The sequence below is a fragment of the Aulonocara sp. 'chitande type north' Nkhata Bay genome, linkage group LG9, assembly GCF_057382095.1.
Source record: "Aulonocara sp. 'chitande type north' Nkhata Bay isolate Kocher_YH1m ecotype deep benthic linkage group LG9, A_spYH_male_GT1.1, whole genome shotgun sequence".
Taxonomy (NCBI): Eukaryota; Metazoa; Chordata; class Actinopteri; order Cichliformes; family Cichlidae; genus Aulonocara; species Aulonocara sp. 'chitande type north' Nkhata Bay.
This window is the reverse complement of record NC_141352.1, coordinates 29069166-29085936: the sequence shown is the minus strand read 5'-3', so window position 1 is coordinate 29085936 and position 16771 is coordinate 29069166. Positions and strand designations below refer to the sequence as shown.

Here is a 16771-nt window from a genome sequence, read left to right as displayed (position 1 = left end):
TCAGAGATGGTCTTTCCCTGTTCACGTAAATGGCCTCCTTGACTCCGCCCTCAAACCAGCGTTCCTCCCTGTCCAGGATGTGTACATCCTCATCATTGAAAGAGTGTCCACTGGCCTGTAGGTGTAAATAGACTGCAGAGTCCCGGCCTGACGAGGCCGCTCTTCTGTGTTGTGCCATCTGCTTCACCAGAGGTTGTTTAATTTCCCCGATGTATAAATCCTGGCAATCCTCCTGGCACTTAACAGCGTACACTATGTTACTCTGTGTCGAGGGACCCGATCCTTAGGGTGGACCAATTTTTGGCACAGCGTCTTTTGAGGTTTAAAAGCCACAGAGACCCGGTGTTTAGAAATATGCGTCTCAACTGCTCTATACTCCTGCCACATATGGGATCACTACAGGCTTTCGCTTAGGCAGCGGTTGTCCTTCTCTCCTGGATCGGCCGGAGCTTTCTTTAGGTGCCTTTCCAGCTTTGACAAAAGTGCAGCTGGGATAACCACATTTACTCAGGGCCTTCTTGATGTGCTGTTCATCTGCCTCCCTGGCCGCTGTGTCAGTGGGGATGGTGTTCGCTCTGTGTTGTAGCGTCCTGATGACACCCAGTTTGTGCTCCAGTGGATGATGAGAGTCAAACCTTAGATACTGATCCGTATGTGTAGGTTTACGATACACGTCAGCTTTTAGATGTCCCCCATTACTGATGGAAATCTCACAGTCTAAGAAGGCTAACCTGCCACTTTTCATATCCTCCCTGGTGAATTTGATGTGTCGGTCCACCAAGTAAATGTGATCTGTGAATTGTGGTACGTCCTGAGAGTTGATTTAAATCATGGTTTACTGTTTGGTCTTTGTTCGCCACAACATATCACCAATTCGAATATAATTTGATATATGAAATATTGAATAATGAATAATGAATGATGCTCATAGTCAGTAAAAGGTAAACTGGGTGCATTTTTTGGACAGAGATTCACTTTTAAAGTGTATGTATAATATAATACAGACATACATGAAAAAAAATACACTCCAAAAATAGAAGAGTGTACAAAATATTATTACAAAAATTTGAAAAATTGAGACACCATGGCCTATGGTACAATGTATACAATGTATTAAAAGATCTTTACTGCAGATACTACTATGGCCCTGCAGATTTTTTCTTTTCTTTTAACCTATGTCGCCTCACCTTGAGGTTGGTAAACCTGTCTATCACATTTTGGTGGTCAAGTCTCTCAAGCATCTCTTTCTCAGATGACATCACAGCCAGGTGCTGGAGTCTGCTTTGACCCATGGTCGTTCTCAGCCAGGTATGGAGCTGACGCAAGAGACTAAATGACCTCTCACAGCTACAGCTGCTAACTGGGTTTGTTAGGGCAACCTGAATAACAGTTTTCAGTGTGGGGAAGATCGGATTATCCAGAAGACTGTACAATGTTAACATATCTGGAATGACACCAGCCTCACTCTTGAGCTTCAAAAAGTTTTTGGCAAAGTTTTTTCCTCTGACTGAATTTCAATATAGTAATGCAGTGCCAGGGCTGACAACCCAGTTTGTTTTGCAGATTCTGTATAACAGCTTTAATATAGGGAGAACACAACTTCCAGATTGTAAAATTAGTTTTTTTTTTTTCTTTTTCTGTTTTGCCTGTTAGTATTCCCCGTCTGTTTTCTTACCTGGTTCTTCCTGACCTTGTACTTTCTCCTCAGGTTCCCCTCTTTCCTCTCTCCCTCTTTGGACTGACAGTCATACACAAATAGATTGTATTCAATCAGATAAAAAAAAAAAAAAAAATACTATTAAGAGTACTAAGAAAAACGTCCTCTCTCAATGTACTTTCAACCAAAAGACAAATAACCAAACCACATGTACGTACATCTAATAAAGGATATAAATATTGAAACACTGATCCAACATTATCCCTTAATAAAGGATAATTTGACCTTACACCTTTACCTAAATGTAGCTTCTTTTTTTGAATAAACTTCCTCATATCCATTATGAACCAGGCTGTCTCTCTGCACGCACGCACACGCGCACGCACGCACGCGCACACACACAAAACAGGAGTTATAAGGTTAATGGGAATCCAGTCAGTTAGCTAGTTAGTACCTTGGGTTAAATATCAGCACATGCAATATGACAAAATAACCAGTTTCTCTCATTACATTTCAAACAGGACAGTGGTACAGCAACAGGCTACGGACAATGTTACGTTTTAGATTTTAAACAGGCTATAAATTTTAATACAGAGCAGGATGGATTGTAGGGTAGCAACACAGATGTAAAACAATGTATTAGTTTTTTAAGCCGTTCACCGAGTCCACGTCAAGATGCCATTCATTTAAGAGTTTATTAATTTTTGGAATTTAAATTGTGCTAACTTCAATGCAGTACCATTAAAAATAAAACATATTAGAACTCATTTTTGTTGGACACAAGAACAACTTAAGCATATTTTTCGGGAGCTGAACTAGGGCTTACAAGTTTGTTGTGCGTGTTGTAAATCCAGAGCAAAGATATCCTCTAAATCAGTGGAGCACATGTGCAGCTGCTGGGATTCACTTAAGCATTCGGCTCGTTGCTGTTGCAGATTTTTCTCTCGCTGTTCTGGCTCACAGCGCTGCAAGCACAAAAATAAATATCCCCAAAGGTGTGAAAGGGAGCTAATTAGTAAGAGTATTGTTACTCTCCCCAGGAGTAGTCCAGCAGTAGAAATCAGTCCAATAACAAGGTGTGTAACATCTAGCAGGGTGACAGAAAAACCCAGGGTAACTTCTAAGGACCTCAACGTCTCTCTCACATTGTGTTTTTTAAACATGTTTCCATTTGTCACTTCAGTCTTTACTCTGAAATACAGGAAGAGAAATCATGGCTGAAACAACTTCTCATGAAACCAGGGGTGTGGTCCAACAGTCAGTTTTGGTGAGGAAGGTTCCTAACTGAGAGAAGTGACCCAGAAGTATCTGTGTAGCAGCCACAATGAATCAAGATCATGAGCTTTATTAACTGATCAAAGTCTATTCTTTTATCTTCTGTATTATTCAGTTTGCATTGGTAATGCCCATTATTGTAATGCTTTGTTAAGATGAGCAAAACTTTCTTTTACTTTGGGTTAGCTGGGATAAGTGATGGATGGAGGGAATTCTACTTCAGCCACAGAAATCCTAAACAGGAAGGAGGAGCAGAGTTACAGTGGATCACTATCCAGCAGGGAAACAAGATTTATTTCAATTTCTTGGCCATGAGTGAGATTTACTAAGTGGGCAAATTAGTGAGATGATACCGTTCCAGAGTGATCTATTAATAGTGCACCAATTTACATTCAGAGATGCATGCAGCCAGTTCATTTCAGCATTAACCGGCTTTCTACCAACAGCAGCACATGGAGACACTGAATCTGCTAAACTAATTAAAACATTGTAAGTTCAGGTCTTCAGTTTACGTTTCTTTGTGAAAACAACACAGCAAAGGAGACTCTGTGACGTTTTGATATAAGGGATAAATCTTCTGACCAAACCTGCTGGGACTGTGTGAGGTCCTGAGGCTAAGAGTAAGGATTTATCCACAGGAGAGCTGCGTTCTTACAAACCATCCCACTGTGTAAACCTGACATCTGTGGAACAGCTGAGCTGTATGATGTGTACAAGGACACAAAACATTATTTACCATCAGATCCCGAGCCCTCCATGTGTTAATCAAGAAACTGCTGCTGTGCTACATCCATAAATAATGAATAAATTAGGAGCTGAAGCTAAAAGGACAGTTTATTTGTACCATCTTCATGTCAACACATTCAAGAACATCACAGATGAAAGAAACATTAAAAACTTCCACACTACATAAAGCAAGAAAAATAGTTTCTTCCTTTCTGTAGAAAAAACAGAAACATCAAACACCTCCAAGACTCTCTTTGAAAGAACTAAAAACCTTTATTCTCATGGTCCAATCATGAGTGAACTCCCCGATGAAGCCTTGTGTGCTAAAACATGTCAGAGTTTAAAGGTTAAACATGAGTTTCCAAAACGTTTTGCTGGAGAACAATGAACTATTTGACTGAGTTTCAATTATTTACAGACGAGCAAAACCAGGACAGAGAAAAAAGGACAAAACTGACTCAGTAAAACGACAGAAAATAAGATCCCATGTAAATCTGTATTATGTAGAAGTTCAGCCCAGCAACCAGTTCAGTTCAACACAAGTTTAAATGATTCTATCTGAACTCTGTGGAGCCTGATCTCAAGCTTTTTGAGTCTGACACTGAAACCAGAGGATCTTTCTGTCTCTGCAGATTCACTGTGATCCAGTGATGGGAGTGGATTTCAGCCCTGAGTGATCACGCTGATGTTTGCACAGAGCAGACAATGAGGTGAATGTTTGGGCACATTGGTAACAGTGAAACAGTTTATTAGTAACGTGGGATCGTTTGTGTTCGGAGTATGATCTGAGATTCCTGAAGCTCTTGTCACACTGGTCACAGCTGTAGTTTCCTTCCATGTGTGTACGTTCATGCCTGTTACGATTACATGAATCTGAGAAGCTTTTGTCACAGTGTCTGCACTTGTATGGTTTCTCTCCTGTGTGGACACGTTTGTGTGTTTTAAGCTCACCTGCAGTGGTGAAGGATGACCCACACTGATCACAGAGGTGCTTTTTAACCCCACTGTGAATCAGTTCATGTCGTTTTAAGTGATGTGATGTGGTGAAGCTTCTCCCACATTCTTTGCAGTATTTCAGTTTGTCTCCAGTGTGTCTACGTTGATGTCTTTTGAGGGTGTCTCGTCGACTGAAAGTTTTTCCACAAAGGTCACAATGAAAGTCTTTCCCACCACCACGGTGATGACAGGGTTGAGAACTGGATCCATCTGTGTCGCTCTGCTTCTAAACAAAGACACAAAGACAGTGTAAGTCAGTCCTTCAACATTTTTATCCTGAACGTCGCCTGAAATAAAGAGCATCTCTGCAGACGTCCAATTACATTTGACTGTTTCAGTTAACACACTCAGTTTACTGGGCTGCAATAACTACAATACTACCACCATAATACTACAGTAATACTAAAATCATAACTGACATGAAAATCTGAATAATCACTCAGAGCTGCTTTTCCATGCAGTAGAATTGCTAACATGCTAACACAGTTTAATGAGCAGAGTTGTTCCAAACAGTCAGGCTAAAATGACAAGATAACAATATAAATACATACCTCACAGTAACTGCACTTGTTGAGTCTCTTTCTGGTGTGGATCTGTTGGTGTCGTCTCAGGTAATGTGGAGATTTAAAAGTCTTCTCACACAGGTCACATTTATAAGGTCGTCCCTCAGTGTGGGTAAACATGTGTTGTTGTAACTGTGTGTCTGTAGCAAAGTATTTGCCACACTGTTCACAGCAGTACACATCATGTCTGGTGTGAATGCGTATGTGTGTATTTCGGTTCCCTATCTGGCTGAAAGTTTTTCCACAGATGTCACAGCTGTATGCCTTAATTCCAGAGTGGGTAACTAGATGATTCTGTAAGCTGCTACTGTGAGTAAAAGCTCTGCCACACTGATCACAGCTGTACGCTTTAACTCCACTGTGGATGAGTTGGTGTGTTTTTAGGGAACGCTTCAAGGAAAAAGACTTTCCACACAAGTCACAGCTGAACGGTCTCTCTCCAGTGTGGATGACCTGATGCTGTTTTAGATGACCCTTCAAAGTAAAACCCTTCCCACACTCGTCACAGGTGTGTTTTTTCTCTCCCTTTCTTCTGTGAGGTTTGTCGGCCTCCTGAGAGCGCCGACTTCTCGCTCCATGTTGGTCCTGCAGTGACAGAGATACAAACAGAGGCAGTGAGTGAAATGCAGTCGTGGAACAAACTCAACCTTCAAACTCCCTCCATTAACACTAGTTTTAAACCTGAAGGTGGAGTGTGGCACCAAACACCTTAAAGGTCTCTTATCCCCACCTGCTGGTAGTTCTAACACATTACATCCAACCTGCTGTTAAAAATAATTCGTTCCTCTCAGTTCCCATCTAGACCTTCTTATCATGACTTTGATAACCTTCTATTGCCTCCGCCCTCATTACAGGGCCTGATCTCCTGTTTGTATGGGAGAATATGTTCCTTTGGCAACTCTTCAATCTCGGCTATTAAATTGGCATGGGAGCAGGATCTGGGGTGTGTGATTCAGGATGACTCTTGGGATAAAATTCTTTACCGGGTCCATGGCTCCTCATTCTGTGCCAAACATGGGCTGATTCAATGTAAGATTCTGCACCGTGTACATTGGACTAAGGCCAGACTAGCTCAAATATACCCCAATCTTAGCCCTGACTGCGACCGTTGTCATCAAACACCTGCCTCTTTAATGCATATGTTTTGGTCATGTTCATCCCTCAAACAATACTGGATTAATATTTTCTTGATTTTATCTAAGATCATCCAGCTAACCCTCCAACCTGTGCCCTTAACTGCTTTGTTTGGGGTTCTTCCTGATTCAGTTGCCTTGCCGACGCCTCAAGCGGATCTGGTCGCATTTCTCACCTTATTGGCAAGACGCAGAATATTGCTATGTTGGAAGTCCCCTTCTGCCCCATCCTGGGAAATCTGGATCAGAGACGTTCTGCATTTTAGCAAACTCGAAAAGATTAAATTCACCCTGCGCGGGTCTACGGCCAAATTTTTTAAGACCTGGCAACCCTTTTTTGATCATGTTCAGACTTTGCGGTCTCGCAATGCTCCCAATTAGCCAGCTCAGACTCTATCATATTTTATTTTTTCTTATCTTATGTTCAAGTAAGAGGCCTAAGTTTAAGTATATGGATTCTATTGTGCCTGCGTTCTATGATGGTATTTATTTAACTACTTTATACATATTTCTTTTCTCTAACAGAATTGATTTATCCCTATAACTAAGTTGACCATTTATCATGTGTGGGGTTTTTTTTTTGGTTTTTTTTTTTTTTTTGTTTGTGCGTTTTGGTTTTTATGTGTCTGTGTGGAGGTGGGGGTTTTGGATACTCTCCACATCTCCCTTGTACACTCAGGAACTGTTGTCTTGTACCCTAGGGTTTGTTACTAGTATTATTAGATTGGATTTTTTCCTTTTTCTGTTTGTACACCCACTGGTACTGCTATAATTATGAGGTGGGAGTGTATGTCTTATATTGCTTTATGTTCTTTAAAAAGAAAACGGCATATTGTTCAATTTGTCTTTTGTAAAAGTCGATGCAAAAACTTTAATAAAAATATCAGGCTGGAAAAAAAATAAATAAATAAATAAATAAATAAATAAATAAAAATAATAATAATAATAATAATTCGTGACTGTTCAAACACTAAAATCATGCCCATCCCTCCTGATTGTGTACACACACACACACACACACACACACTTGTTGTTTCTAATGCATATTTCTATAGTTTGTATAGATTTATACATAATTATTCAGTGATAATAAATCCTATGTTTGTTTATTTGTTTATTCAAAAAGAACCCCATTAGCTTCCATGTTGCTCGTCTCACGTCAAATACTCACATAAAATATTATACAATAAAGTGGATTCAAGATATCCACATAATTTGGCTCTTACATCCACAGTGAGGTTTCACAATTGTTAAAACATAAGCAATCAATAATAATAATAATAATAATAATAATAATAATAATATCAATAACATTGAGACACATTGCACAAATTTCAAAAACAAACCATCTCTTACAATATTTACAACTAAAAGTTCTGTAAATCAGCTTTTAAATGTTCATTGAAGTTTTGAATAGTTGCTAATTCTCTAATTTTATAAGACAATTTATTCCACTTCAAAATTGCTCTAACTATAACAGTTTTACAAAAGTTACTTTTAACTCGAGCATTTACTAAATTGCAGTTTGTTGAAAACTGTAATATGATTATGTATTTCATCTGGATACTGCAGCTGAGCAGAAATAAATGTGGTGTGTTTAACAGAATTGCTTTCTTTATAACTACAAGTAAGCCATAGAATATTTTAGCCTGGAAGCCAAGAAAGTTCATTATGCATTTTATCAATATTAGTGTAGTATGAACATCTTTTTTTTTTTTTTTTTGCCTGTCCTGTTTGGCTCTTTTGCCATCAGAATTATTGTCTAAAGGCAAAGAAAGATGCCCAACGGATTTACTTTACCAAATTGACCATCCCAGCCTTGCCATAATGGTCCATTTGATTCACCTTTTATTGTTTATTTTATTTTCACTTACTGAATATGGGACAGACTTGACTGGGGGAAAGAAGGGGAGAAAGAAAGAGGGAAAGAGAAACAGCTGAGAAGAGGGACGGGGGAGAAGGGCAAAAAACAAAAACCAACAGAATGGGCAGAGAAAAAAAATGCATATATCAATCACCTGGATCACCTGTTGAGAAAGAAAAAAGAAAACAAGCAGAAGAGAACAAGAGTAATAGAAAAAACAACATCACAATGATATATGGGAATATGACAGTAAATACTAAATGTTAAACATTATTGTGCAGCTCATAAGATCAACAGAACACAGTGTGCTTTGAGGTAGGAGCCAAAAAAGGTGTAGTTTGTGGGTGTGATCACCCGTGTGTACACCTGTGAGCATGGACGCGCTTGTTTTTTGCCCTGGAGGACAGCCCCGTCCTCCAGGGCATGAAGCAGGTATGGAGGAGATCAAAACTCCAGACATCCAGAGGCCCCCAGAACACAAGAGACCAAGGAAGACCAACAGAGGGGCAGCTGCGCCACTGTCCCAGAAAAAGCTGAGGAGAGTCCCAGATGAGGGCTCACTCAGCAGCCGCGGAGCAGAAGCCAGGGGGAGTTGCAGTGACGAGCCCGTGAGCTCCGCCGGCAGCCAGCCGTGCCTGAGTGACCGAGCCCCAGGCCGAGAGGCCGGGGGCACCCCACCTCCGAAGTGGCCCGAGCGAGCCCCAGGCTCCAAGCCCCGATAAGCGGCCGCCAAGGAGTGAGCTGGTGTGTACCTGGACGCCCATCCCCGGACACAAAGAACCACCAACGCACCGACACCTGAGGGAGTCCGCCACTGGCAGGGGAAGTGGTGGTGGGTGGAGATAGGCCTCCAAACCTTGGAGGGCCTGAGATGTCCCCAGAGAGGTGGCGTCTGATACCCAACCTGACATATAGACACAGACATACAGGCACACACAGATACAAACATCCATTCCCACCCTCATGCTCTCATATGCACTTACTCCACACTCAACCAACGTGGAGACAGACATAAAGAGACGCTGTACACACGATCACACTCCCCAAGCGTACTCTACGAACCGGGTCTAGGTACCCTTGCCCCTGGAGGGGGGAACTGCACCCAGACCCAGGTGGTGTTACCCTTTTGCCTGCGGTGGGGAGAGGCAGACCGCCCCGACTCCGCAGCAGCAGGGAGGCCCCATACTCCAGACCCCAGTCGGACGGCCAACTCCTCCTTCTAGCCCCCCCGCTCCAGCAGGCCGCAGAGAACGGGGGTGAGAGAAGACTCCAAAACCTCCCTCCACCCGCTCATTGTAGTGTTGATGCATTTGTGTTCTAAGGTGCATTTAAAACCCAGGAGGGCATGGAGCTACCTGCCAGAGAGCAGCAGGTAAGCGCATAGTCCCTCCTGCTAGCCCTCAATGTCTACGTGTATTTAAAATTGAGAGGTGGGCAACGACGCCAGGGGTGAGGTATACACCCTGATGGTACTTTGGAATCCGTGTAGCGTGCCCACCCCCAAGATCCTATATGTATGTGTAATGAGAGTGTGAGTAATGTGAATGTCTAAGTTGTGGGATAAAATTGAGGCAGAGGCAGCCAGATGGGGAGAGAGGGGGGGGGGGGGGGGGGGTAGCCTCCTCTGCACCCTGGTGACACACCCCTACTCCAAGGCCCTGCATGTGTGGGTGGTTGTGGTGGAGCGGGAAGAGGGAGGCAGCTGGAGATGGGGAGGGAAGGAAGGGAGGGGCAAGTGACCCCGCTGACCCCAGTAGGCACCCCCATACGGTAATACCGGTATAATGATGGGAAACAATAAGAAATTCAAATATTACGATAGAATATGGGTAAAACACGCTTGCGCAGTGCTTTTGTTTTCACACACACATGGAGGAAAAAGCATGGCGGTGACGGAGAATGAGAAGGGTGAAAGCGGATCGTTGAATGAAACAGATGAACCAGAATTGGTTTGTAAAAATGCTTCAACTTCAGTGGTGTGGAACTGGTTTAGCTTTCGTCCTTCAGATACACAACAAAGCACTATTTGTGGTAGAGCATGCTAGCAGGCCGTCGTTATTACCGTGTTTTTTGGAAAATACGGCACACTTAAAATCAATCCTTTCATTTTTCTGAAAATCGACGGTGCCCCTTATAATCCTGTGTGTCTTATGTAGGAATTGTTGTTTACCAAACTGTTGTTGGAAGAAGTTGCTGTTGGAGGCCGTTTTGGTACCATTCTTTATTCATGGCTGTGTTTTGGGGCAAAATTGTGAGTGAGCCCACTCCCTTGGATGAGAAGCAACCCCACACATGAATGGTCTCAGGATGCTTTGCTGTTGGCCTGACACAGGACTGATGGTAGCGCTCACCTTTTCTTCTCCAGACAAGACTTTTTCCAGATGCCCCAAACAATCGGAAACAGGCTTCATCCGAGAATATGACTTTGCCCCAGTCCTCAGCAGTCCATTCACCATACTTTCTGTGGAAGATCAATCTGCCCCTGATGTTTTTTTGGGGGGAGAGAAGGGGCTTCTTGCTGCCCCTCTTGACACCAGGCCATCTTCCAAAAGTCTTCGCCTCACTGTGCGTGCAGATGCGCTCACACCTGCCTGCTGCCATTCCTGAGCACGCTCTGCACTGGTGACACTCTGATCCCGCAGCTGAATCGTGTTTAGGAGACGATCCTGGTGCTTGCAGGACTTTCTTGGATGTGCTGAAGCCTTCTTAACAAGTATTGAACCTCTTTCCTTGAAGTTCTTGATGATCCTATAAATTGTTGATTTAGATGCAATCTTAGTAGCCACAATATTCTTGCCTGTGAAGCCATTTTTATGCAACGCAATGATGGCTGCACGCGTTTCTTTGCAGGTCACCATGGTTAACAATGGAAGAACAATGATTTCAAGCACCACCCTCCTTTTAACATGTCAGGTCTGCCATTCTAACCCAATCAGCCTGACATAGGCTGTATCCCAATTCAGGGTCTGCAGCCTTAAAGGCCGCATTATAAGGCCGATTGCGTCACAGCGACAGTGAGGCTGTCCCAATTCAAAGGCTGCTCGAAATGCAGCCTCAAATGCGTCCTTGATTTCCCTGAATTTTAAGGATGGGTCAGTGTAAACTTCATGCCCCAACATATACCAGACTTCATAGCGCGGCGGTGGATGTGGATAAGTTTGCCGAAAAAACTGCGAGTAAACTTTTAAAAGTGAGTACTGAATATTATTTCACTTATTTATGTGCAAATGTTGAACAATGAAGAACATTAAAACATTACTGTTGGCCACATGTCGGCAGAGTTATGTGACATTAGTGATGTTTGTACTAACTTGGTTTTAAAGCCTTTACTTTAAAATATTCACTGTTCAATAGTCGACCTTAATCTTACAGAGAATGTGATGATTTTGTGGATAATTAAAGTCAGTCATATATACACAAACACAACAAGCTGAAAGTCAGTGATGCTGCTCGGTTTGCAGTCCTGAATATCACGGCACAAGCAGGATTCACTGCACTGTTAATGTTAGCTATGTTATATTGCTGCCTCTGTTCGGTGGTGTCGAGCCAAACGCACTTTAACGTGTGTTTGAACGAGCTGACGGTTCACTCGTTAAGCTGAAAAAAAGATGCTTTAATCACAGGAGTCACACATGTGTCCACTGCACCATCTGGGAACTCTTCTTGTGTAGCACTCGTAATAACACAAACACTAAATCCTCCTTCTCTTGTGCTGTTTTGTAGCAGTGTATACACCTGAGACTGTCACCTGTCTGTCTGTCCTGCACTCTCTCTCTGTTTCTTTCTCTCTGATTGTGTAATAAAAGTATGAACATGTGTTTATAAGTTACACTTGTGTTTGAATCCTGCAGCTTATCACACGTTTGATTTCCATGTGTGACAACTGCAAGTGTCCAGAGTGAGGACAGACTGAGGGACCCACTGCTGCACATCATCTGTGAGGCTTTGCACCCCTGATGATCCACCAAGACAAACTCAGCAGTGTGTGAGGAAGAGGAGGAGGAAGAGCCAGCAGCAGCTGACAGATGGAGAGAATAGACAGACTGTTCCCTGTTTGTGAAGGACTGCTAGGAAAGTTTAACATAACTAACTGTCTGTCCTGAATCAGTCTTATTAGGTAATGTTCAAATAATTTTATCATCCCAGTGTTTTCAGTGTGGGAGAAAGTACTCAGGGCCTTCAAGTTACACACTATGAAAGGCAGCAACAAGTTTAATGTTCAGAAACCTAAAGTATGTATCAGCAGCAGAATGGAGCTAAAAATAAATGTTTGTTTCAGTTCTATGAAGCTTTGAGTATTTTGCATTAGTAGCACTGCTGTGTTTGTTGCATCATATTGCTGTAATTGTTTATATGCTTTATATATTCTGAGGTAAGTTGATCTATAGTGTTACATCATATTCTATAAGGATGTTATGTGTTTGTATACTTTCTGCCCAGTTTCACCCATTTAGCAGAAGTCAGCCTGTTTAAGGCTCTGATGTCTATTCTGTGTGACTTAAAGCAGTTATGACATGGTCTGATTTTCTCACCCAATAAAGGAATATTTAATATCAGTCTACTCTTCATTCTATCAGACACAGTTATCACAGCTCGTACATTTGCTTTTTACACAGATATGTAAGCATTGAGCCAAATTTAGTAATGCCAACAAATTAAAGGAACAATATTTGTCTCTTATATATGATACATCTATATATACACTGTCAAAGATACTTGTCTTTGAGTGAAGTGATTAACATAATAACTATATTATTGGCCATATTATAGTTACGTTACCAAAGTGAGATGACTTTAGTCTCATGAACAACATTAGCTAATTGTTATTTACCAGCTAAACTTAAAATGACTGTTCAGTACAGAAATGAAGCCCAACAATCATGTCCAAGAACATCACTTTCCCATCATCTAGATGTTTATACCATAAATTATCTGTCATATGATTAGAGCTGAGCTGGTAAAATGACCAGCTTGGTTCAGTGAAGAAAAATGTCTGATTGTAACCTGAGGGTTTTTTTTACATTAAGAAAAAGGCACCAAACATCAAACCTATTTAAGCCTAAACAGTAACACATGAAAGTAGAGCAGGGCGATATGACCAAAAATATTTATCACGATATACATTTGAAAATTTGTGATAATAATATAACTGACGATATAATTGAGGCGAGACAAAATACTTTAAAAATCCACAACTTTATTAAAAATCCCATCAATGTAATTTCACTTAAACAAGCAGCTGTTTTTATGTGTATTAAAGTTATATAAATTTTTAACAGTGCAAATGCAAATTGCTTGCTGACAGTTTAACCAAAAGGATTTTCCAGAGGAAATTGGCTGACATTTGCTCCAAGGCATTTGTATTTGCACTGTTAAATTTTTATATAACTTTAATGCACATAAAAAACAGCTGCTTGTTTAAGTGAAAATACATTGATGGGGTTTTTTTGCACTGATAAAGTCGTGGAGTTGTAAAGTATTTTGTCTAGTGTCAATTTTATCGTCAGCTATATTGTTATCGCAAATTTTCAAATGTATATCGTGATAAATATTTTTGGTCATATCGCCCTGCTCTGTCTGTCACCTTCTGTGTTGAGCTCATTGTTTTCTCTGTAGTGGCTGAGCTGAGTCCAAGTAGCTGAAAATGTTCCTCTGCTGCTCCGTCAGACTCTTCTCCTCCTGCTGATCAGCTGGGACACAAAACAGATCTTTGTTAGGCTCCACACTGCACTGAAGAGTCAAAGTGTCTCATATGTTCAACAAATTTTTGCTTCCCGAGGTGTGCAAACAGACACAAAAGGTTTGAGCACCGATACCAAATTTAGCAGTATGCAGACCAGTAGCAGGAGAGACTGAGGCCTGTTATTAGAATCAAATGCCCAGTGGGCCGACACACCGATTTGCAGCGTTAAGACAAAGACAGCTGTGTTTTATCCTGGAATACATTTATTTTACATTTTCTTGAAATGTTTTTCATTATAGCACTTTTACCTCCAACTAGGGGTGCAACGATACACAAAATTCACAGTTCAGTTCTGTTCGATACTTTGGTGTCACGGTTCGATATTTTTTCGATACAAAAAAAAAAAAGTTCATGCCTTTTTAATTAGTCATTTATTAACATTATAAATATATATTTTAACTCAAAAGTACAGTTTTTAAATTTAATGTTGATGAAACAACAAAAATAAATAAATAAATAAATCTGATTGAGGAATCACTCATCTTTGGAAAAGAGAGTTTATTACAGAGAAATGGCTCTTTCCAAAAAAAAAAAGCTATTCTATACGCTTCTTCTGGGCTATACTCTCAGCAGCATATTAAACATATCAGGTCCCCATAAGGAGAATCATGTGCTAACGGCTGCCTAAATGACTCTGGTAACGTTTGTGGCATGTGTGCTTGTTGTTTTTGTCTGCTTCCACTTGTCTTTGCACTAGGATGATGTCGGCATAAATGTGGAGTCATATTCATTGTGTTCCCACTAGTGCTGTCAGCGTTAAACTCGTTAAAATGACGTTAACGCCATAACGCTGCAAATCTCCCTTAACGAGTTACCATGGATCGCCCCGTGCGTGGGGCTGGACGGCATCAACACGTTAACGAGCTAACTGCGATAACGCAATAGTTCCCACCAATTGAGCATTGCGTGGCACATCGGACATACTGTTTTACTTTTGTCCATGACGCGCTTACCTTCAGGGTCATGCTTCACATGAACATCACGATAGTTTCAAACGCCAGATCTGAATGAAGGTGGGGGAGGTTCAATTTCGGGTAGCGTTGAGGCAGTTGCCATATTGCAACGAGCTTGGCTTCTGTCTTGCTAGCTTGCGCTGCGCTCAGTGGATCTGCACTCGACAGTGCAGCCTAGGCGGGGTAGTCGAACACAGATCTACTGAGCGCTCAACACAGACAGCATCGTTGGAAGAAAAGTTGATAAAACAAATAAAAGATTTTGTATTGTTCGATACATATGCATACCGAACCGAAAGCACTTTATCGAACGTATTTGTTTGTTTTGTTTTTTTAAAAACACACTCCCTTCACCTCTTCTACATTCTTATGTTTCTCCCAGAGCAGATCTGAGGGGCAGCCCCTCAGTCATACACATATACTTTTAATCTCACCCTTAAGGGGTGGTCCCCAGGAGTTTCACAGCATGGTTTAGAACAGTGGTTCTCAAACTGTGGTACACATACCACTAGTAGTACTTAGTCTCTCTCTGGTGGTACACGGAAAACCTCAATTTTTTTTTTAAAGACTAAACAATATGTAATTGTGGAGGTATGCAAAGATGACACAAGCGTTCCCGGGGCTCTTCTGGGAGAGAGGGTGGACCAGAAAACGTCTCCCCGAGCATGAGTCCTCTATAAAGAGCAGCTTATTGCCAGTGGTTGCGGCCACTCCTGCAAGTGAGTAGTAACCCTTTGCAGCCAGCAACAGTGAATTGGTGAAGCCAGCTGTCGGAGGAAGACTTGAGTGAAGAGGAATCCGCCTTCATCTGTCTCTAGCAAGGACAGTGTGCTCTACATGAGCTCAAGAGCAATACCGTCACCCAGGCCCGAGAGAGAGGGGTTTCTCGGTCCGAGGGAGTAGCGCCGTAGACGTGGACAAAATTGTTGGTACCCTTCAGTCAATGAAAGAAGAACTGACCAGGGTGTCACTGCAGTTTGTCACACTGCGCACGCGCAAACACAAATGTCAGCGAAAAAGACGGCACAGCACATGTGTGATCTGGACACAAGCGATGGGAGCACAACTTGTAGAACTTTGGAAAGCTCATTCGAGCCTTTTCGATGTGGCCTCACAAAATTATCACGACCACAACAACGGTGAAAATAGTTGGATCTACACTGCTGCTCAATCACAGCTGCCTGATCAATGTTTTTCATTAGCAATTTAGCAAAGTTGATGGTGGTGGTGTGTTTGTGTGAGTGAAAGACAGAGAGGGAGAGCGAGCGACAGAATTTCCGTTATAACCTTCATTTTATGGACGCACAGTGTGAGCACTCAGGTCGCATCAGAGCATCGGGCCGTATAGTGTGAGACCCTGCACCGTGACCTATGAACTTCTAACCCCTGCGAGTCAACGTACAGTTTGAGTAGGAGCTGAATCGCGCGACTGAAAAAAATCGCAGTGTCTGCCCAGCATTAGCCCACGTATACTACGCGATGCACGACGCACGATGAAGGCCAAAATCGGGCCGATCGCCAAAACGGTCGCACGACTCAAAAATCGGCTCAAAATGGGCCAAAAATCGCACAGTGTAAGCCCAGCATAAGCCCAGCATTACACACACCCAGCTGTGGTTTCCTGTTTTGCTACACTCTGGAGAGCCTCGCCTTTAACGGTCTTCTCTCACAGAGAGCAACAGAAAGCGTCCTTCAGAAAACTTCGATAAACTCAAGATTGACTGAACAGTTCAAAGTTACCTTGACACTTACCTTTAGATGTGAGAGGTAGTGATGTGTCGAAGTTTCGAAGCGTGTCGAGTAATCTCGGGGGAATTTTTGTGAAGCGCGTATCGAGGCTCGCTTTGATTACGTATGCAGT

The 16771-nt window shown here is 42.0% G+C and overlaps 2 protein-coding genes across 2 annotated transcripts in view; one reads left to right on the top strand and one right to left on the bottom strand.

Moving 5' to 3' along the window:
- Positions 1-16771, top strand: part of LOC147322323 (uncharacterized) — a 333216-nt gene that overhangs the window by 307168 nt on the left and 9277 nt on the right. The gene's annotated exons all lie outside the window — the stretch shown is intronic.
- Positions 3749-16752, bottom strand: LOC147322324 (uncharacterized). The gene is made up of 4 exons (XM_086306884.1): positions 16663-16752; positions 13799-13904; positions 5206-5802; positions 3749-4880 (listed from the first exon to the last, which is right to left on the bottom strand). The coding sequence occupies exons 2-4, from the start codon at positions 13814-13816 to the stop codon at positions 4293-4295; spliced, it is 1203 nt and encodes a 400-aa protein (XP_086163010.1). The 5' UTR covers positions 13817-13904; positions 16663-16752; the 3' UTR covers positions 3749-4292.

Bases quoted from the DNA above. Each gene is read 5' to 3' on its own strand.
- LOC147322324 (XM_086306884.1), bottom strand. The intron at 4,881-5,205 runs GTATGTATTTAT...GTCTTTGTTTAG, and splicing joins ACAAGTGCAGTTACTGTGAG to AAGCAGAGCGACACAGATGG.